The sequence below is a fragment of the Rhea americana genome, unplaced genomic scaffold, assembly GCF_003343005.1.
Source record: "Rhea americana isolate MKP2758 unplaced genomic scaffold, rheAme1 scaffold_249, whole genome shotgun sequence".
Taxonomy (NCBI): domain Eukaryota; kingdom Metazoa; phylum Chordata; class Aves; order Rheiformes; family Rheidae; genus Rhea; species Rhea americana.
This window is the reverse complement of record NW_028186367.1, coordinates 62011-77658: the sequence shown is the minus strand read 5'-3', so window position 1 is coordinate 77658 and position 15648 is coordinate 62011. Positions and strand designations below refer to the sequence as shown.

The window sequence follows — 15648 nt, the reverse complement described above, 5'->3', positions numbered from 1 at the left end:
TATACCTTCTGTAGCCCTGCAGCATATTGCCTTAAAATATGGATATATAGTTAAATGCTAAAAGAGTTGCAGACGTGGTGATTAACACCATATTCTTGGCCATGAACATAGCTGAACTATGTTAGAATTAACTGTGATCAGCTTACATAGCTTTCAGTGCTGTAATCCTGGTCTTCACTGGGTATAATTCATGGAAGCATTATGCTGAGTAACTCTTTCTACAGCATATGCACGCGTATAAAAGGGCCAAGCAAAATTATAGTCCCTAGGCTTGCTATTGCAGATACTGCTTCTTTCAGTAACAGTCATGAAATTTGGTATCTGCTCCAAAAGGATAGAGCAGAACTGTAGGAGATGCCAAGAAAGGCAAAAAAGATGATCAAAGGTCTGGAATGGGTTCCATGTAAGACACAATAGGCTAGAGCTTGTCAGAGCAGAGAAGACATGACAGAGGGGAAACATGATAAAGGTCCATGAAACTGCCAGTGACCTAGAAAGAATGGGTAACARTCAATTGTTCGCTGCCTCTACATATACAAAAACTAGAGGTACCACTCAAAACTAGCAGAACATAAACTCAAAATAAATCAAGGTGGTAAGACAACTAATGATAGTATCTCTCAGAGAACACCATGGGTGTAAAAATGTCCATGTATTTAAGAGGAAACTGAAGGTTTTCATGGAAAAGAAATTCACTAAGAATCACAAAGTACACAGATACGACACCTAACTCTGAAGACAGCCATTGTATATGACCAAAGGCTTAGGGGAAATATCACATATGCTTCTGTAAGCAAACACTTTGGGCCATTGCCAGAGACAGGMCATAAGGCTAGCAGCTCTGGTCTGAACCACTGTAGTTGCCCTTATATTTTAATGTAACTGCAGATACAAACCACTTTGAGGAAGAAGCATGTCAGTCAGAAGTCTCTTGACATAGCCTTGGTACAATATGTACATTAGATAAGCTTATTAGGAACTGTGGCTACTATCRCTGCAGCATCCTTTGTTACAGGGGTGCTGAATTTGCACAAGGGCTTTCATAAAGTTGTATCTGGTAACAGCTCGCATAAAGCACATTTGTGTCCGAACACTGTGTCGCAGCAGCACCCACCCACTCAGCCAAAGCTCTGCTTAGGAGAGCCACAAACCCAGCAGCTCATCAAAAGGAGAGAATGGCAGAAAGGAAGGAGAGACTGACACATGCAGACAGATATGGCAGTGAGTGGGAACAGCACGCATTCAGCAGCAGTCAGGTATCTGTGTCACTTGGTTAAATAGGCTGGACTAAAAGTAGAGGCCTAAAAATACTAACACAAATTAATTTTCTCCTCCTCATTGCAAGCRGAAAACTGCAAAACAAACAAAAAAAAAAGCAAAAAACAAGGTCTGCTGTGAATGAAGCAAGTTTGGAGTGCCCACCTCTCTGAAGAGTGCGCCATAAAACTGAACAATATACGGGCAGTCACTGCTTCGCATTACTACATCGAGGTCCATCAGAAGCTGCTTCTGTTCTTTTTCATCCACTGTCGACCGAATTCTCTGAAAGAGGAAGATTAGCAGAGACTTTATCACTTACATGCCATTACTGTACTTCATAACAACTTCTGGAGATACACACCAAGGACCCCAAACACAAAGTTGAGCACACAATCCGCAAGGTATGTTCAAACACACTCTATAGAGAATTAAACCATGTTCTCAAATAAGAGAAGACCTGCAACTAAGTACCCTAAGGCCATTTAATTCAGCCTATAAAATCTCTGATCAAATTTTACCCTAGTGAGCATTTTAACTATCACTTTCAGAGGAAATAYCAAAATTAAACTGAAGCTCAGATTTCACTGAAACCTACAGCAAAACAATACTTTCAGACTTTCTTTTAAAAAATAAATTCTTACATAGTTGTTATCCATGTTAGATGGGACCTGAGGACGGTTTTCAAATCTAACCAAGAAATACTATGTTTAAATTACTAAGGAAAACACAGAAACTAAAGAAGCTCCCTCCACTGTGCTTACACTAYATTAGTGCATATGTTTGCTGCTAATCTCTGATCAGGTGGTCTTCACTGGGCAGAACATGTATGGCAAGGTGAAAAGGGACCATCATGTAACCCAGAGAAGACATTGCTCTGGTAATTTCAAAGAGGGGGCAACAGTCCTACGAGCTCTTCTCATAAAGACTAACTTTGAATTCTTCACCTAGCATTGGCCTAGGTAACATTAACAATATATTAAGGCCTGTATTCGAATAATTTTATCTTCTTAAAACATTCTGAAGCATTAGACAAGACCACATCATTAACACCCCAGTTTGAGAGGCAGGGGAAAACACACTTTCTCCCATCATAAAATAAATAAATAAATATCATAGGTTATTTACTTTTCAAAGGCTACAGTAACACTGAAATGGCTCAAATCTAAAAGACACAGTTGTCATGGAAATAATCTCTAAAGGAGGACATTTTAGCACCACATCCCAGAAAAGTCTGATTTGGGTTTGAAAGAAAAATGCAAGCTTGAAAATAGCAAACTGTAGATGTTTAACCACTCAGCTTATTAAACGAAGGCTAGAGTAGACCATCCACAGTTTTTTCTGTAATTTTACAGACATATTTAGCATCTTGCAGTAATTAATCCATTCCCTGAAATGCAGGTGAGGAAAACTGTGATCCTGAAAACGTGATTTATGTTGAGAAATCACTAAAAAAAAAAAACAAGAAAAAAATATTTGACAAGAAGTCTAGACCAACAGAAGTAGCCTGACCTCTCTTTCAAGAAAAACTGATTTACTATCCAAGAAAGAAAGATTATTCAAGATACTGTGCATGTGCTTTAGCTTGTGGGAAAAATCTGCATGACAGTAGCACCCATTCCCACCCACACTTCTTAGCAGAGAGCTCACTGCCCTGTGTGCAACCACTGCTGGCAGCAAGATCACACACATAGCAAGCATAAGGCTAAGTGTATGAAGGTACTTTCAAGGCTGGCCATTCATATTGCGTCATTTGAGAATTAGCAATATAATTAAATACTTTAAAACTATTTTGTGACGACCCACACAAAATGATGACAGTATTGACACTGTATAATTTTCCTTACCTTTGGTGTATCCTGATATTTTGGCATTTCATCATTCATTCTTAGTGTTCTAGTAGCTTTAGTTTGGCCAAGAACAATCATTGTGTTTATACTGCCCTTTTCCCTCCCAATGAAGTCTAGAGAACTTGGGAAAACTGGCAAGAGACTTGTCCAGCACACCAYAAATCTGTAACAACCACATCCTGCAATACAATTGAGTGGGTAGGATTTTATAGCTGCAAACAGAGCAAGAAGATGGCTTAAGGGACTACTAATGAAACTAAAACACTTCACCTCTAGGTCACTGGTTCAAATCTATTTCACAAAAGTTCAGTCATAGCAGTGAAGTCTGACAAGTTTGATCAATTCTTTGTCTTGTGCCTACATGATAAAACAGTACATGTCCTGCCGAGATATCAAAGACTGAGGGTACACCATTGGCACTGTGAGTACAAAACGATAATGCCACTGCTCTGACCTTGACAGAGAATGATAGATTCAAAAGTCACCATGGTGGGACCTATCAGAAACAGATGAGATCCTCATGGAGATGCCATCCATTACTGAAAAGTTCACAAAACAGGTGAGAAGGAATGCCAAAGAAGCTTCTCATCACATTGCAACTCAGAGATCCCTTCTGCACCTACTCTCTAACTCACGGACTTCTCAGAGCCTCTCCCAGCCTCTTTCCACATTCCCCTGCATGATCCTGTCACAGCCATCCTAACTTGCTTCTCAATCTCTACAGCTTCAGCTGAAAGCACCTCCTTCTACTTCTGACATTTCCTTCTCTGCTGTACCTTCTCCAGCTCTGGAAAGAGTGCAAGATACATGCCATGTGGAAGAAGTGATTTTAACAGCACCCCAGAACAACACTGAACCCAAAGATTCCTCCTTTTTCCAAACACATTATCTCCAGGGAGAAAGAATAGGCAGAGAGATGTCCCAGAGGAAGAGACAGAGGGCTGGTTGTAATGCAGAACATCCAGGCAGAATAGGGAGCTAAAGGATGCCTTGAAAAGCCAGCATGGACTCCTCAGCAAATACACTTCAGGGAGTGAAAGTAACTACATGTTGCAGGACTGGAGAGTCCCACACAAGAGTGCAGGAGACTGGAGATTTGCTAGTTCAAGAGGAGGGRGAAAAAAACTGAGGCAGCATGCAGCACAGCTGCAGAGCTGGGGAGCAGCCCAGGCCAAAAACGATGGCTTTGTTTAGTTAGAGTGCACTAGGGAGTTTGATGCATGCCAGCGGTCCCAGTTAACCAGCTACAGAACAAGCATTCACCAGTGAAACAAGAACAAAGGAGAAACAGCAAAAGGTGATTGAAGTGAACAGCAGTCACTACACAAATAGCATGTGAGGCCATAATGAAGATCTGCTACTAATTTCCAGGCAGAATGTAAGACTGCAGTAGCTCGCACAGGCAGAATCCCCTGAGGATGTGGGATATGGCAGAGGAAGCAAGACACAAGGCAAGTAAGACTGAGAATGCCAGTTAAGACAGGGATGGAAAGGTCTAACTTAGCTTCAGGTCTTTCATCTCTCAGCCTGGTTACTCTACTGCATAAAGTCACTGTCATGGCCAAAGAAGTCACGTACGGAAAAAGAATGTTTTTCAGTAGAGGCTTATGGAAAGTCTGCTTTTAACATTTCTTTGTTGGCTTCAAACAAACTGCATCAAACCCTCCAGGACAAAATTTCAGTATAAATCCAGGTGGGGACAAAGCCTCCTGATATCAGAAACAAGAACTCTCTGCTATGCCCTAGGTAGTATCAACAGGACCCAAAATATAAAAGACATCATCCAGTCCCAACATACACAAGAAAAGGTTCAGGTGCAGTGCAAAAAAAAAGAAAAAAAAAGAAAAAAAGAAAAAGAAAAGAAAGAAAAGCTATAAACTCAGCCAAACTGAAAACAAACTTCTTGAGCTGACAGTAAGAACAGTGCTGTTCTGTTCACATGTCATAGGACTCACAGCTGTCCTCAGCTGTGTTCAGCAAAAAGCAACCACAGTAGTGCTTGCCAGTGTCACTGAAGGTTTGGATATTATCTGGGGAATGACAGCAACTTAAGGATATAAAATGATCAGGGAAGGGGGGATTTTAGCCCATTCACTGCTCATGGAGAGAAGGTTTACTTACCCATCTGAAACATTTTTACTGCTGACAGAAGCAGTAGGTCTTTCACTGATCCCAAATAGTTTCCCATCTCCTAAATAAGGCTTACTCTCTCTCCTGATTTCCTTTTAACCTCCTTCYCTCTCATCCTCTCCTTTCTCAGTGTAGTATCAGTAGTCCTTGGAGCACTGATTTCTCTCTCAGCTAGCTACCAATATGGATGAATGAAAAAGGAAATTACAATATATAACAAAAAGATGTCAAGTTCAGAGAGGGTACCTAAAAGTGCCAAAAATGGAAATGAAAACAAAGCCATATCCCAGCCTGCAAAATCCCCAAACTTCTTTTCAGAAGTCATATGGGAAACAGGAAGGAGAGAGAAATTTGCCCCTTGGCTGAACTTAAAAAAACTAACATGTCATCTTGGTGGGTTTTTATGGACTATCTGGCTGAAGGATGTAGAGATTATGGAGGCAGAAATAACATTATATTTCTGCTCCCAGGGACATCTGATATTTAGCAACCTGTTTCAAAGTGGGAGGCTGCCATCAGAGAAAATAATCTCTGAAAGCCAAGCAAAGACTTGAACATCTGTTTTAAAGCTATGGATAAGAGYAAACAGTGAATACAAGGCAAAATGATGTGAAAGAAGCACTATGCTCTGAACAAGAAATGGCTCCATAGTTTACTAAGTCCTCTGGGAAGAACAGAGATCTTTTATGAACATTTTATAGGCTTCACATCCTATTGAATTTTACACATCTCCAAACAGCACCTTGGCCAGCTTCTCTGATTACTCAGCTGATCTTGATACTGCTTCTGATTTTCTTCAGGACATGTTTATACAAGAAGAAATAGAAGACTGACTATAAAATGGTCAAAATACTGTTAGACCTAAGAGAAAACAAGAAAATAGAAASAAAGGACACTGGCTGGAAATGAAACTGGACTAAGCAATATTGCAAAGAAAGATAACTAGGTTGATTTATATGGTAGATATTGGAAGATACAGAAAATCCTGGGGTATGACCAAAAAGCATTATATTTTCTGGGATAAGGGAAATCTGAAACACAAGGATTACAGACAAAAATGCCCCCTCCCCATTTTGCTTACATTCCTAGTCACAGCAATTTCTGACAGAAAAAAACATTCAACAAAAAAGAGATGCAAGACTTTTCCATGTGGTTATAACATTAAGTTTGAGGGTTAGCTGAAGCAGAAACATTCTACTAGGKTTTTTTTACAGTTTATTTTTCAGACAGTTGAAAACAACAGTACTGGAAGAGGAAGGAATTCGTAGAAGCTCCTAATACCGAAACTCAAATATTAGAGGAGTTCCTCACTGCCAGATAGCAATGGTGGGTCTAGCAAAGAAAGTTTAAGGATGTTGATCTGATAAGAGAGAGGAATTTGAGTGCAGATGTCTGAACCGCATATTTCTGCCAATCTTCTGAGTGCTCAAGGACATCACTGTCATACTCAGACTTCTGACTGGCATGCACACTCCTTTACAGAGTAAAGGTTGGCTATTTTAAATATGTGATTATTTACATTGTGAACTCTTCAAAGAAGTAACTTTCCTAGCCTCCAAGGGGCCTTTTTAAACACCCTGCATAATAAATCCACACTACATACAACATGTACTCTTTAAGTAATAAGCAAAGCTTCCTGCTCCAGCAGTGGGAATACTTCCTAGCTTTCATTCAGTTCTGGGCTTTTATTTTATTTACACACTTTTATATCAGTCTGGAAAAATCAAGTATGCCAAAGWTTTTTTTAAAGTCCTTTTTTGTGACTACGATCAACAAGGCCAGAGAGAAATTTAAGAATTGGGGGTGGGGAAATCCTCAAATGCTTGGTGAGGTTGCTCCAAAATTTGACTTGAATGAAATGGGGCTTCTCTAAGCTTTCTTTGATATGCCAAAGACAGTCTGGTTCCTAGCACCTTGTTCCTTGATGATACTATAGATTCATAACCATCATGGAGTAGCAATGACCAAAACACATGGTGATACTGGATAGCAAATATCAAAGTAGGCTAGAAAATGGCACACGTTGTAAAGCCTCTGGACTTGAAATAGGAATGAGTGCAATGGGCCAGATCCTGAGAAAGGACCAGGGTTCTCCATAGAGCAGACCAAAGAGCCAGACAGATCCACAAGTCACTTATGAACAGCCATGGACTGGCCAAAAACACTGTTAGACTGAAGAGAAAATGAGAAACCGAAATAAAGTCAGAGGACACAAGGTAGAACTGGTAAATGGACTAGGCAAAGCTGCAGAGTACAAACAGTGCTGGTGTTGTCAGCAAATGCCTGCCAGGGGAGAGACTTCTTCATGGAAAACGTGGAGTCCAGAAGAGAAACCTGCCAAGGAGGTGAGGCAACCTACAGACTGGCCTTGTCATCGTGAATTTGCACAGACTGGGCAGGTACCGGACAAACTTGAGCTGCTCTCTTTTCCACCTGGGAAAGCCTTGACTTAGGATGGATGTCAAAAAAATTCTCAGGAAAACAAACAGTTTCTTCTGGCAAGAGGAAGACTGAAATGCCAGCTGACTAACTGAGAGCAAAAAGGGACTATACAAGGGATTATATAAAAGGGACCAGGAAGGTCTGTGAGAGAGGATTCTCTTTTATTAGGATTTTGAAAACATACTATAACATTTTCCAAGGTTTGGACACAAATCCTCTGGTTGGGACTTCTCTTTCCGTTCCTTTGTTGTCTCCCCTTCTTTCTGACATCTCTAGGAACAYGTTTTCTTCAGGAGAGAGGGTAAAGGATGCAAAAGTATCACAGCAAAGACTGCGATCATCCGCCTCTGAAACGGARCCCGGCTCCCAGCCTGCWGCCCCAGGCAGCCTCGCAGGCGCGAGCTCTCTGCTTCTACAATGGCCATCTTGCCGCTCCAGCCTCTGGCCTGTCTCTCAAGAGGCATGGTAAAGCCTTTTTGTTACTTGAGTATATATTTATAGGGGCAAAGAATGATAAAAGGGGAGGAGAGAAAGGAGCAGGATCGGGCACAAGGGCTCATTACTGAACCCTCTTGCTCCCTCAGCAATACTCCGGGATCCTGAAGGTTTTGCTGAAGTGGTTTCACACCAGTGCAGCAGAGGCACATCCTCCTCTTTTCCCACTGAGGTCTGAGTACCAGATGAGAGCTTTGTGACTCATCCAGCAGACTGGCAGGCTTGCTGCTGAGAGCAACCAGACACCCTCAGTGAAGGYGCTAGGATTAAAGCTGCCAGGATCCATAGATTGGCTGACTAGGTCAAACTGCATAAAGGAGTGGAAATTGGAAAGTGAAACAAAATTGTGTCTCTACCTGCAGATCTTAGTTCTTTTGGTCATCTTTTAGGACATGCAGGATGGCAACAGAGGCTGAATGCATTGCCTGCAGTAGTAAGAAATGTAGATGGTAAGGGAAGCAAAAAGGCTTTGATTAGAGACCTCAGGAACAACAGAAGTGAAGTACCAATGGCTAGAGGTAGGAACTTGAATGCTCTGCAGCATCTGTGTCATAGAAAAAATGAATTACACAAAGCAGAGATAAAATAGAAGGCTAAACTACATCAAATTTCAAGAAATCAAAGACTGCAAAGCACCATGAGAGGGGCATGACAGGCTAAAAAAGGGCAGAGGAAGGAGCTGGAAACAGCACCTGATGGCATGCTACAGAAGAGCCACATCTGCATAAGCTGAGAGGTGAGCAGGATACATGCTCAGAATCCCCTGTCTGCCTCCATGTAGCAAGAACTATAGTATCATTCTGAGAGAAAAAGAGCAACTTTTCATCTGCTTATTAAAATATAAATGTGACATGCTTGTAGAACAAGAAGAATTTTGATCTGTCCAAAGCAGAAGGAGGCTGACAAGTGACAAGGGGCAGCCCTCTGAAGATAGTACATACCAATTTTCTCTGCATCTAACTAGGAGCTTCTGGAGACATCTCTGTACTTCACTCATCAGTATAGAACAGCCAACAACATTTGGCTTGTGGCCTCCAAAAGCTATTTCCTACTGTTGAATGTCCTTCCAAGGATGATTTGCCTGCTGCACTGATGTTGCTGTAATCATCTCTTGGTGAGGCAAGGAAAAGAACAGCAGCACTACCAAATRAGCAGAGATGCTGGCTCTGAAATTCAGCAAGATTAAGGGCAGCCCCTCTGATGCTCTGCACATGGCACAGTGACGTGCCAGTGAGTTATGAGCAGGTATTGTTTAGATCTTAACTACAACCTGAAAGCACTATACTTGCATGATTTCCTCTCAAGCAGCTATTCCCCTTCTAAACTTCCCTCTCACACAGAAGGATGTGGAGTGGAAGAAAAGGTGGGAGTAAAAAAAAAAAAAAAAAGAGAGAGAGAGAGAGAGAGAGAGAAAGAAAGCAATGTAATGAGGAAAGTTCCTGCCTACAGAGAGCAAGGAGAGACCATAGGCAGCAGCTGGCTTACTCGAATGCAGGTGAGGAACAAGGGCTTCAGAAAGCAACAGCTCTATTGGCTGCCAGGACATTGCAGACTTGAGTGATAGAAACCGGAAGAAAAGGTAGGTCACCTGCAACATGTATGGTCTACAAGCTGAATTAACATACTGTACAGAGCACAGAGATAAATGTACAACTTAGACTGCCCCAAAAGCAACAGTTTAAGTAACCTGATGAAGAAAGACTAATAGTTTGGGATGAACTAATAGCTAGTCCAGGATCAACTCTGTCTTGAAAACTGATCTCAAATAACTGCATCATCCAAGATGTAAAGTAACTATTTCAGCCTGGGAGACCTCACATACTGTTCCACCCACAAATTTTGCTTTTCTCATTTTCATGCTTTATCTCCACCATCTTAGGCCATACAGAATAGCCCTTTGTTTTGCTGCTTACAGCTTAAAAATGGATGCTGCTTCCCCAGACTCTCCATCCTTCTTTCCCACCCCAGGGAGRAAAAAGCGCAGCAGGCTTAGCCATGCCCACCCAAGGGGAATGGGTTCAGAAGAAAGAAGGTGGCTTCACTCCAGCCCCAACTTTGACATTTCAAGGTTCAGACACTGTAAAACTAAGATTTTTTTTTTTTTTTTTTTGATATCAACTCCTTAAGTCAAGTACCCCACTTGGGTGTAACCCATCTCTCTTCCCTTGGGAAAGCCAGTTTGGCAGGTTGCTCCTTCCACCTCCCAGGCTGTACTTGCATCATAGATCTTTGATGCTGGACACTGACAAGATTATTCTATGATCCTAAGAGTCCCTTATGCAAACACAGCTTGGGACAACAGAATTGCTGTGCCAGTGGAGCTGTCCCCTTCTCTGTGATGTTAGCTAAACAAAGCACTCTTCTCAACACAGCTGTACCCACTGCAGAGCTTTTGCTAACAAAGTCACTCAGCTATAGGTATGATTTTTTTCTACCCACAACTGACGTGATCAGGGTAGCAAAGCTTGTCGTTCAGGCCATACACCCTGGGCCTGAGGCTGGGAGTACCAGAGCTGTATGCTTTGCCCAGGCCTCATTTCACCACATCAGCAGTTTACAACCTCTGATCTGCAAACTCCATCTAGAAGTTCCACCAAAGGCAACTAAGAGAAACAAGCCTTTAGCTACGAGGACCCTCTAGCTCCACTGGAGATTTTTAGAGATTCAAAAGAAGGTTGAAATATCACTGCACTGGGATCCAAACAGCTCAGAGAGACCTGGCCAATATCCCTCTACTGTGAGCAAGTCAACACTTATTGGAAGAAAAAAAATCAGAGGATGGTGGTTACTCCAGGGGCCCTGACACACTTGAGACAAGTATCAATTATTTTTACAGTAGCCAGAGTTGGGGGGGCTTAGATACGTCTACCTGGCACATGAAAACAGCAGGAATGAATGCCTCCAGATCAAATCAGAGAGTACTCCAAAGAAGGCAGAGAGAGCTGAAAAAGAGAGCAATGCAGTGCTGTATAGTTCACGCTCTGTTCTACTCTTTCATTAGAGCCACAGGAGCACTTACAGTTGATCTCATCAACAGAGCTAAAAGAATGATGTCATTAGTCACTACCCAGCAAGCAAAGGGAAGGACAAGAGAAGGACGACAGATAGAGAGGAAGAGAGAATGAGAATACAGCTGCTCTCCACCTCACCCAGCATCACGGACAAGCAATTCCTCAAAAGTCCCCAGTAAGTAGCACCACTACAGTAAGACAAAGATTACTTCATATTGCCCAGCTAGGAAAGGAGGTTGCATACTGGTTTTGTTTTTAAGGCGAGTTTCTGGGTAGCATAAGGAACAAAAGCGACAGTCTTGGAAACCGCTACTATCTGCATCTCCAGAGCAGGTTCAGCATGGTAAGCACAAAGTAAGGACACTCTATCATACATCAACAGCAGCAAAACACTCTCTGGAATGTGTTTACCCCATCCCAGCTTCTCCTGAAAAGCTTATCAACTACTACACCATGGGCACACGTTTCCATAAAAAGCAAATTTTAAGTCACTACCTTATTTCACAAAAACACCAAGAGGCTATTCGATGTTAACTTGTATCTACTACCAAACTAGACTGTATCTGAACCAGTGACCCAGAGGTGAAGGTCCATGTCACATTATCAGTCTCCAGAGACATGCAATCCCCTCAAAACAGTAGATTCCTGATAGGCATTTTCAAAAGGACACAAGCAATTATGAGAGCTTCACAAATCACTTGACAATATGCCCATTACACAATGTATTTTCAGCAAAAAGCAGCCTTTATACTGGAAATAAATAGAAAGGAGCAGCAGATGGGTGACAGATGGAAGAACATTAATTCTCCATCACATTTCAACCCTAAATGGACTGAAGTACAAACATAAGTATGGGCATCACCTACTTTAACTGCCATAATTTGCCCACTTGGTTTGTGGACCATTTTGTTGACAGAACCATAAGCGCCTCGTCCAATTTCTCCAAGGTCTTTCAAGTCCTCTGCTGTAAAATCCCAATGCTGTTCAGGGGAAATCTTCAATTTTCCTGATGATTCAATGCTGTGTGTTCTCAGTCTCTCTCTGTCAAAAATATTGGGAAGCAATTTTTCCACATTTTAAATAGTCTGCATATTTCTCTTTTTCAGTACTTGATTAAACATTAGAAGAGAGGGGTTCACAAAGGCTACAGCAACAATCTGACTCCACGCAGGATTTTGGTTGGGGGGAAGGAGGGTGCAGGGGGTGGGAGGGGAGGAAGGATGTTATATCAAAAATGACATACGCTTGCTCACAGCTTCAATTAATGGTAAGTTTCTCCAGCTGTGGCATAAAATTCAATGCGTCTCATGTATTAGAGTCATTCTACTCACTCATTTACACAGTTCTTTCTGCTTTGCACAAAATACATCAGGCTTAAAGCAGGATCTGGTAACATGCAGAACCAAGAGTCTGAAGAGCACTCCCCAGTCCCAGAGCCCCAAAGCTTCTACAACTCTACACCGTTATGCTTCATATCAACTGTCTCATTTTTAGTTAGATTTCTATTCCACACAGGCAATATCTTCTGTTTGTATCAAGGGGACTTTAAAGAGAGCTTGCTCTTAATGGAAAACTGCAATTAATTTCAAAACATTTTAAACAATCATTTGATTTTTTTAAAACAAATGAAAAGCCAATAATTTATGTTATATTTATATATATATATATACACACACACACACATATACACACACACACACATATATATATATATATAAACATACACATATATAAGTTGTGACACCCAAAACCCACAAATTGTCTATTCAAGTATATCTTTACAAACACCTAAACTAGTGTTCTTGGGCAGAAATTTCTTCTATTAAAGCCTAAAGGATTTTCTCCAGGTATGGAGCAGAATGATGCCCAAAGTCTGTGGGGGAAAAAAAGATTTCCACGGTGGTTTTAAGGTGCTTCTAATTACTCACTCAAATGCAGCAATGCTATCACTGATCAAGTAGGAAATGCACATGTATTTTCACAATTTTTCACCTTAAAATCCATTCAAGTTTCCATTTTTCATTAATTAATGAGCTGATTCACGCTTCTTTGGTCGTAAAGTATGTCAAAAGTCTCAGCTTCCTACTTTAAAGTAGCAGTAATAGCATTCAAGATGGTTTTCACTGTAGGACATGTCAATCTCACACAGCTATTAAAGCAAACAGGTATTTTTGATGACCTCATGTATAAGGGAGATTCTGTCAAACTAATCATTTGGACTCTGATCACTTCATCTGGGCATTTGATTGAGGAACCAGCTTTTCTAAGATCTGGTCAAATGAGCAGAACATACATGAGGTATTTGATCAAATGCATAAAACCAATAAAGTTAATCAGCCAAAGGAATAAATACATTATGTCTGAATCCACACTGATAAATACAACTATTTGTCAACCAGCAGCTGCAAGCACTACCCAGTTTGATGCTATGGTGGACCCAAACCTGACCTCCACAAGGTTTTATTTGGAATCTGGGTTTTGTGAGGGCAATGAGGTCAGGTCCAAAGGTCAATTTATTGCAGCAACTAAGGTTCAAATGGCTTCATCTGCTGCACGCTGGCTTCTTCACAACACAATGGTTTAGCGCTCTTTGGGCTTTGAACAGCTGCATTTTCTGAACCTTTGACCCATCTGATGAACTACGTCACTGAATTGCTCCCCCCACCAATGTTATGCTATGACTCTCCTGTTCTTTCCTCTTCTCTGATTCTCCTAGCTTGCCATTTCCAGCCTGCCATTCCCTAGAGCATCCCTCCAGCTTCATTGCCCTTAAGAATAATTCAGATGAAGACCTATTAATAGTGCTACAGATGTTAAGTACACAGAAGCCTGCATCCATTAGTGGCATCCAAGTGGCATCCATTAGTTAGCGTTATTTACATTCTTTAGGTTTTTGTGCATTTGATTTCTCAAACAAAACACAGCATTTAGTTGGGTTCTCYACAGAATCTGATTACTAAAAAGCAAGGAATGAAAATAAGTAAATAAGTGACGAAAAAGGAAAGAAGAGCAGAGGAAAGGAAAGAAGAGCAGAGCAAAGGAAATGGAAAAACAGAAACATGGTCTTCAAACTTGACAGCTGTCTCTACAGGCAGCTTACATTGGAAGGAAGGCTATATGAATCAGCTACCATTTAATTGCTCAACCATCCTATTTTGTCAGTGCTATAAAAATAGTTCTTCTTTTGATGGAAGAACTAAGGTGACAAGCGACATGCTGAGGCGGCACTGGCAAATGGACATTTCCTGCCTACCTCCTGTCAGCTGGAGGGAAGGAAGAAGCAAGACCATTCAAAAAGAGCAAAATCTTGTTCTGAAAGGCAGGAAAAAGAAAAGGCAAAAAGGTGTTTCCACAAGGTTGAAATGCAAGCATTGATTTTCTGATCAAAACTTGTCCATCTTTTGTTTTCAGACAGCACTCCATATTTAGGTTTTCATAGCGGTAAAAAAATTAAATGTTGACATGGTTTACTCAAAAAAAGCAATTAAACTGATCTCAAGGCTTTGCTTTGTCTGCTCCTCTGCCCAGGAAACTTTGCTTCTCTCACCCTATGGCAGAACAGAAAGCACATCTGAATTCATTAATTTCTTGTTAAACAAGAAGCCTGTTTCTTCCCAGCTGTAGTGTGACAGCAAATCTATGCCATTGTTCCTGCAGCTGCAGGATGGTGGTTTCAAGCAGCAGGGATGAGGATGTGAGCTAGGAAATACTCCTCTCTTAGGGTTTTCATTACGTGCCCTTTGCAGCTATATTCTGACAGAAAGCAGTGTAGCTCCAGGAACTACAAAACCTGCTATTATGCCTATTTTGGTATATGGTTTGAAATGAGATGTACTGTCAACGTCCACCTACAAAATCTCATATGTTTTAGCTTGGCTTAATTTCCATTATTTATTTATGATGCCATCTGCCTTGCATTGTGATCAGAGTTCCTGTATTTTTTTTTTTCAAATACCCAGGGAAATGGTCATAAAACCAAATGACAAGTTTGACAGAGTGACAGACATTTTAATATAGATTTTGCTCATTTAGCTAGTTGTCAGATATAAGCACTGCAGTTTTCCTTTAAGCAGCATGGCCTAGCTTAAAAATCCTAACTGGAACACAATGACTACTTTTAGCATCAAAAAACTACGCTTTATACCAGGATTTTTCAATGTGAAGGAAAAAAAAGATCCAAAGGATTTCCAGCAAGGCAGCTCAAAAATGCAAATCCAGAACACAGACTCTCTGCATTGATATAAAATGGAAATACTCTAAAGCAAAACTGAGCTAAGCAATGCAAACAAATAAAACATCAATGCAGTACATCTATTACTAGATTTACAATGCTGCAGATATATGAGTGCATAAATTCACAGGGCAAACATGCTCAAAAATACAAGGCCCATCTAAAACCTACACTACAGCCTGGAGCTATACTACACTAGCTTGCTTTAGAGAACAGAAAAGTAACTGTACAG

At 41.0% G+C, this 15648-nt stretch overlaps 1 protein-coding gene across 4 annotated transcripts in view; it reads right to left on the bottom strand.

Annotated features, from left to right (window-relative positions):
- Window positions 1-15648, bottom strand: part of MAP2K4 (mitogen-activated protein kinase kinase 4) — a 104680-nt gene that overhangs the window by 35245 nt on the left and 53787 nt on the right. For all 4 annotated transcript variants that reach the window (XM_085306843.1, XM_085306839.1, XM_085306842.1 and 1 more), the window contains 2 exons: window positions 12052-12226; window positions 1423-1542 (listed from right to left, as the gene is read on the bottom strand). In XM_085306843.1, coding sequence (XP_085162969.1) covers window positions 1423-1542; window positions 12052-12226 — 295 coding nt within the window. The remainder of the gene's footprint in view (window positions 1-1422; window positions 1543-12051; window positions 12227-15648) is intronic.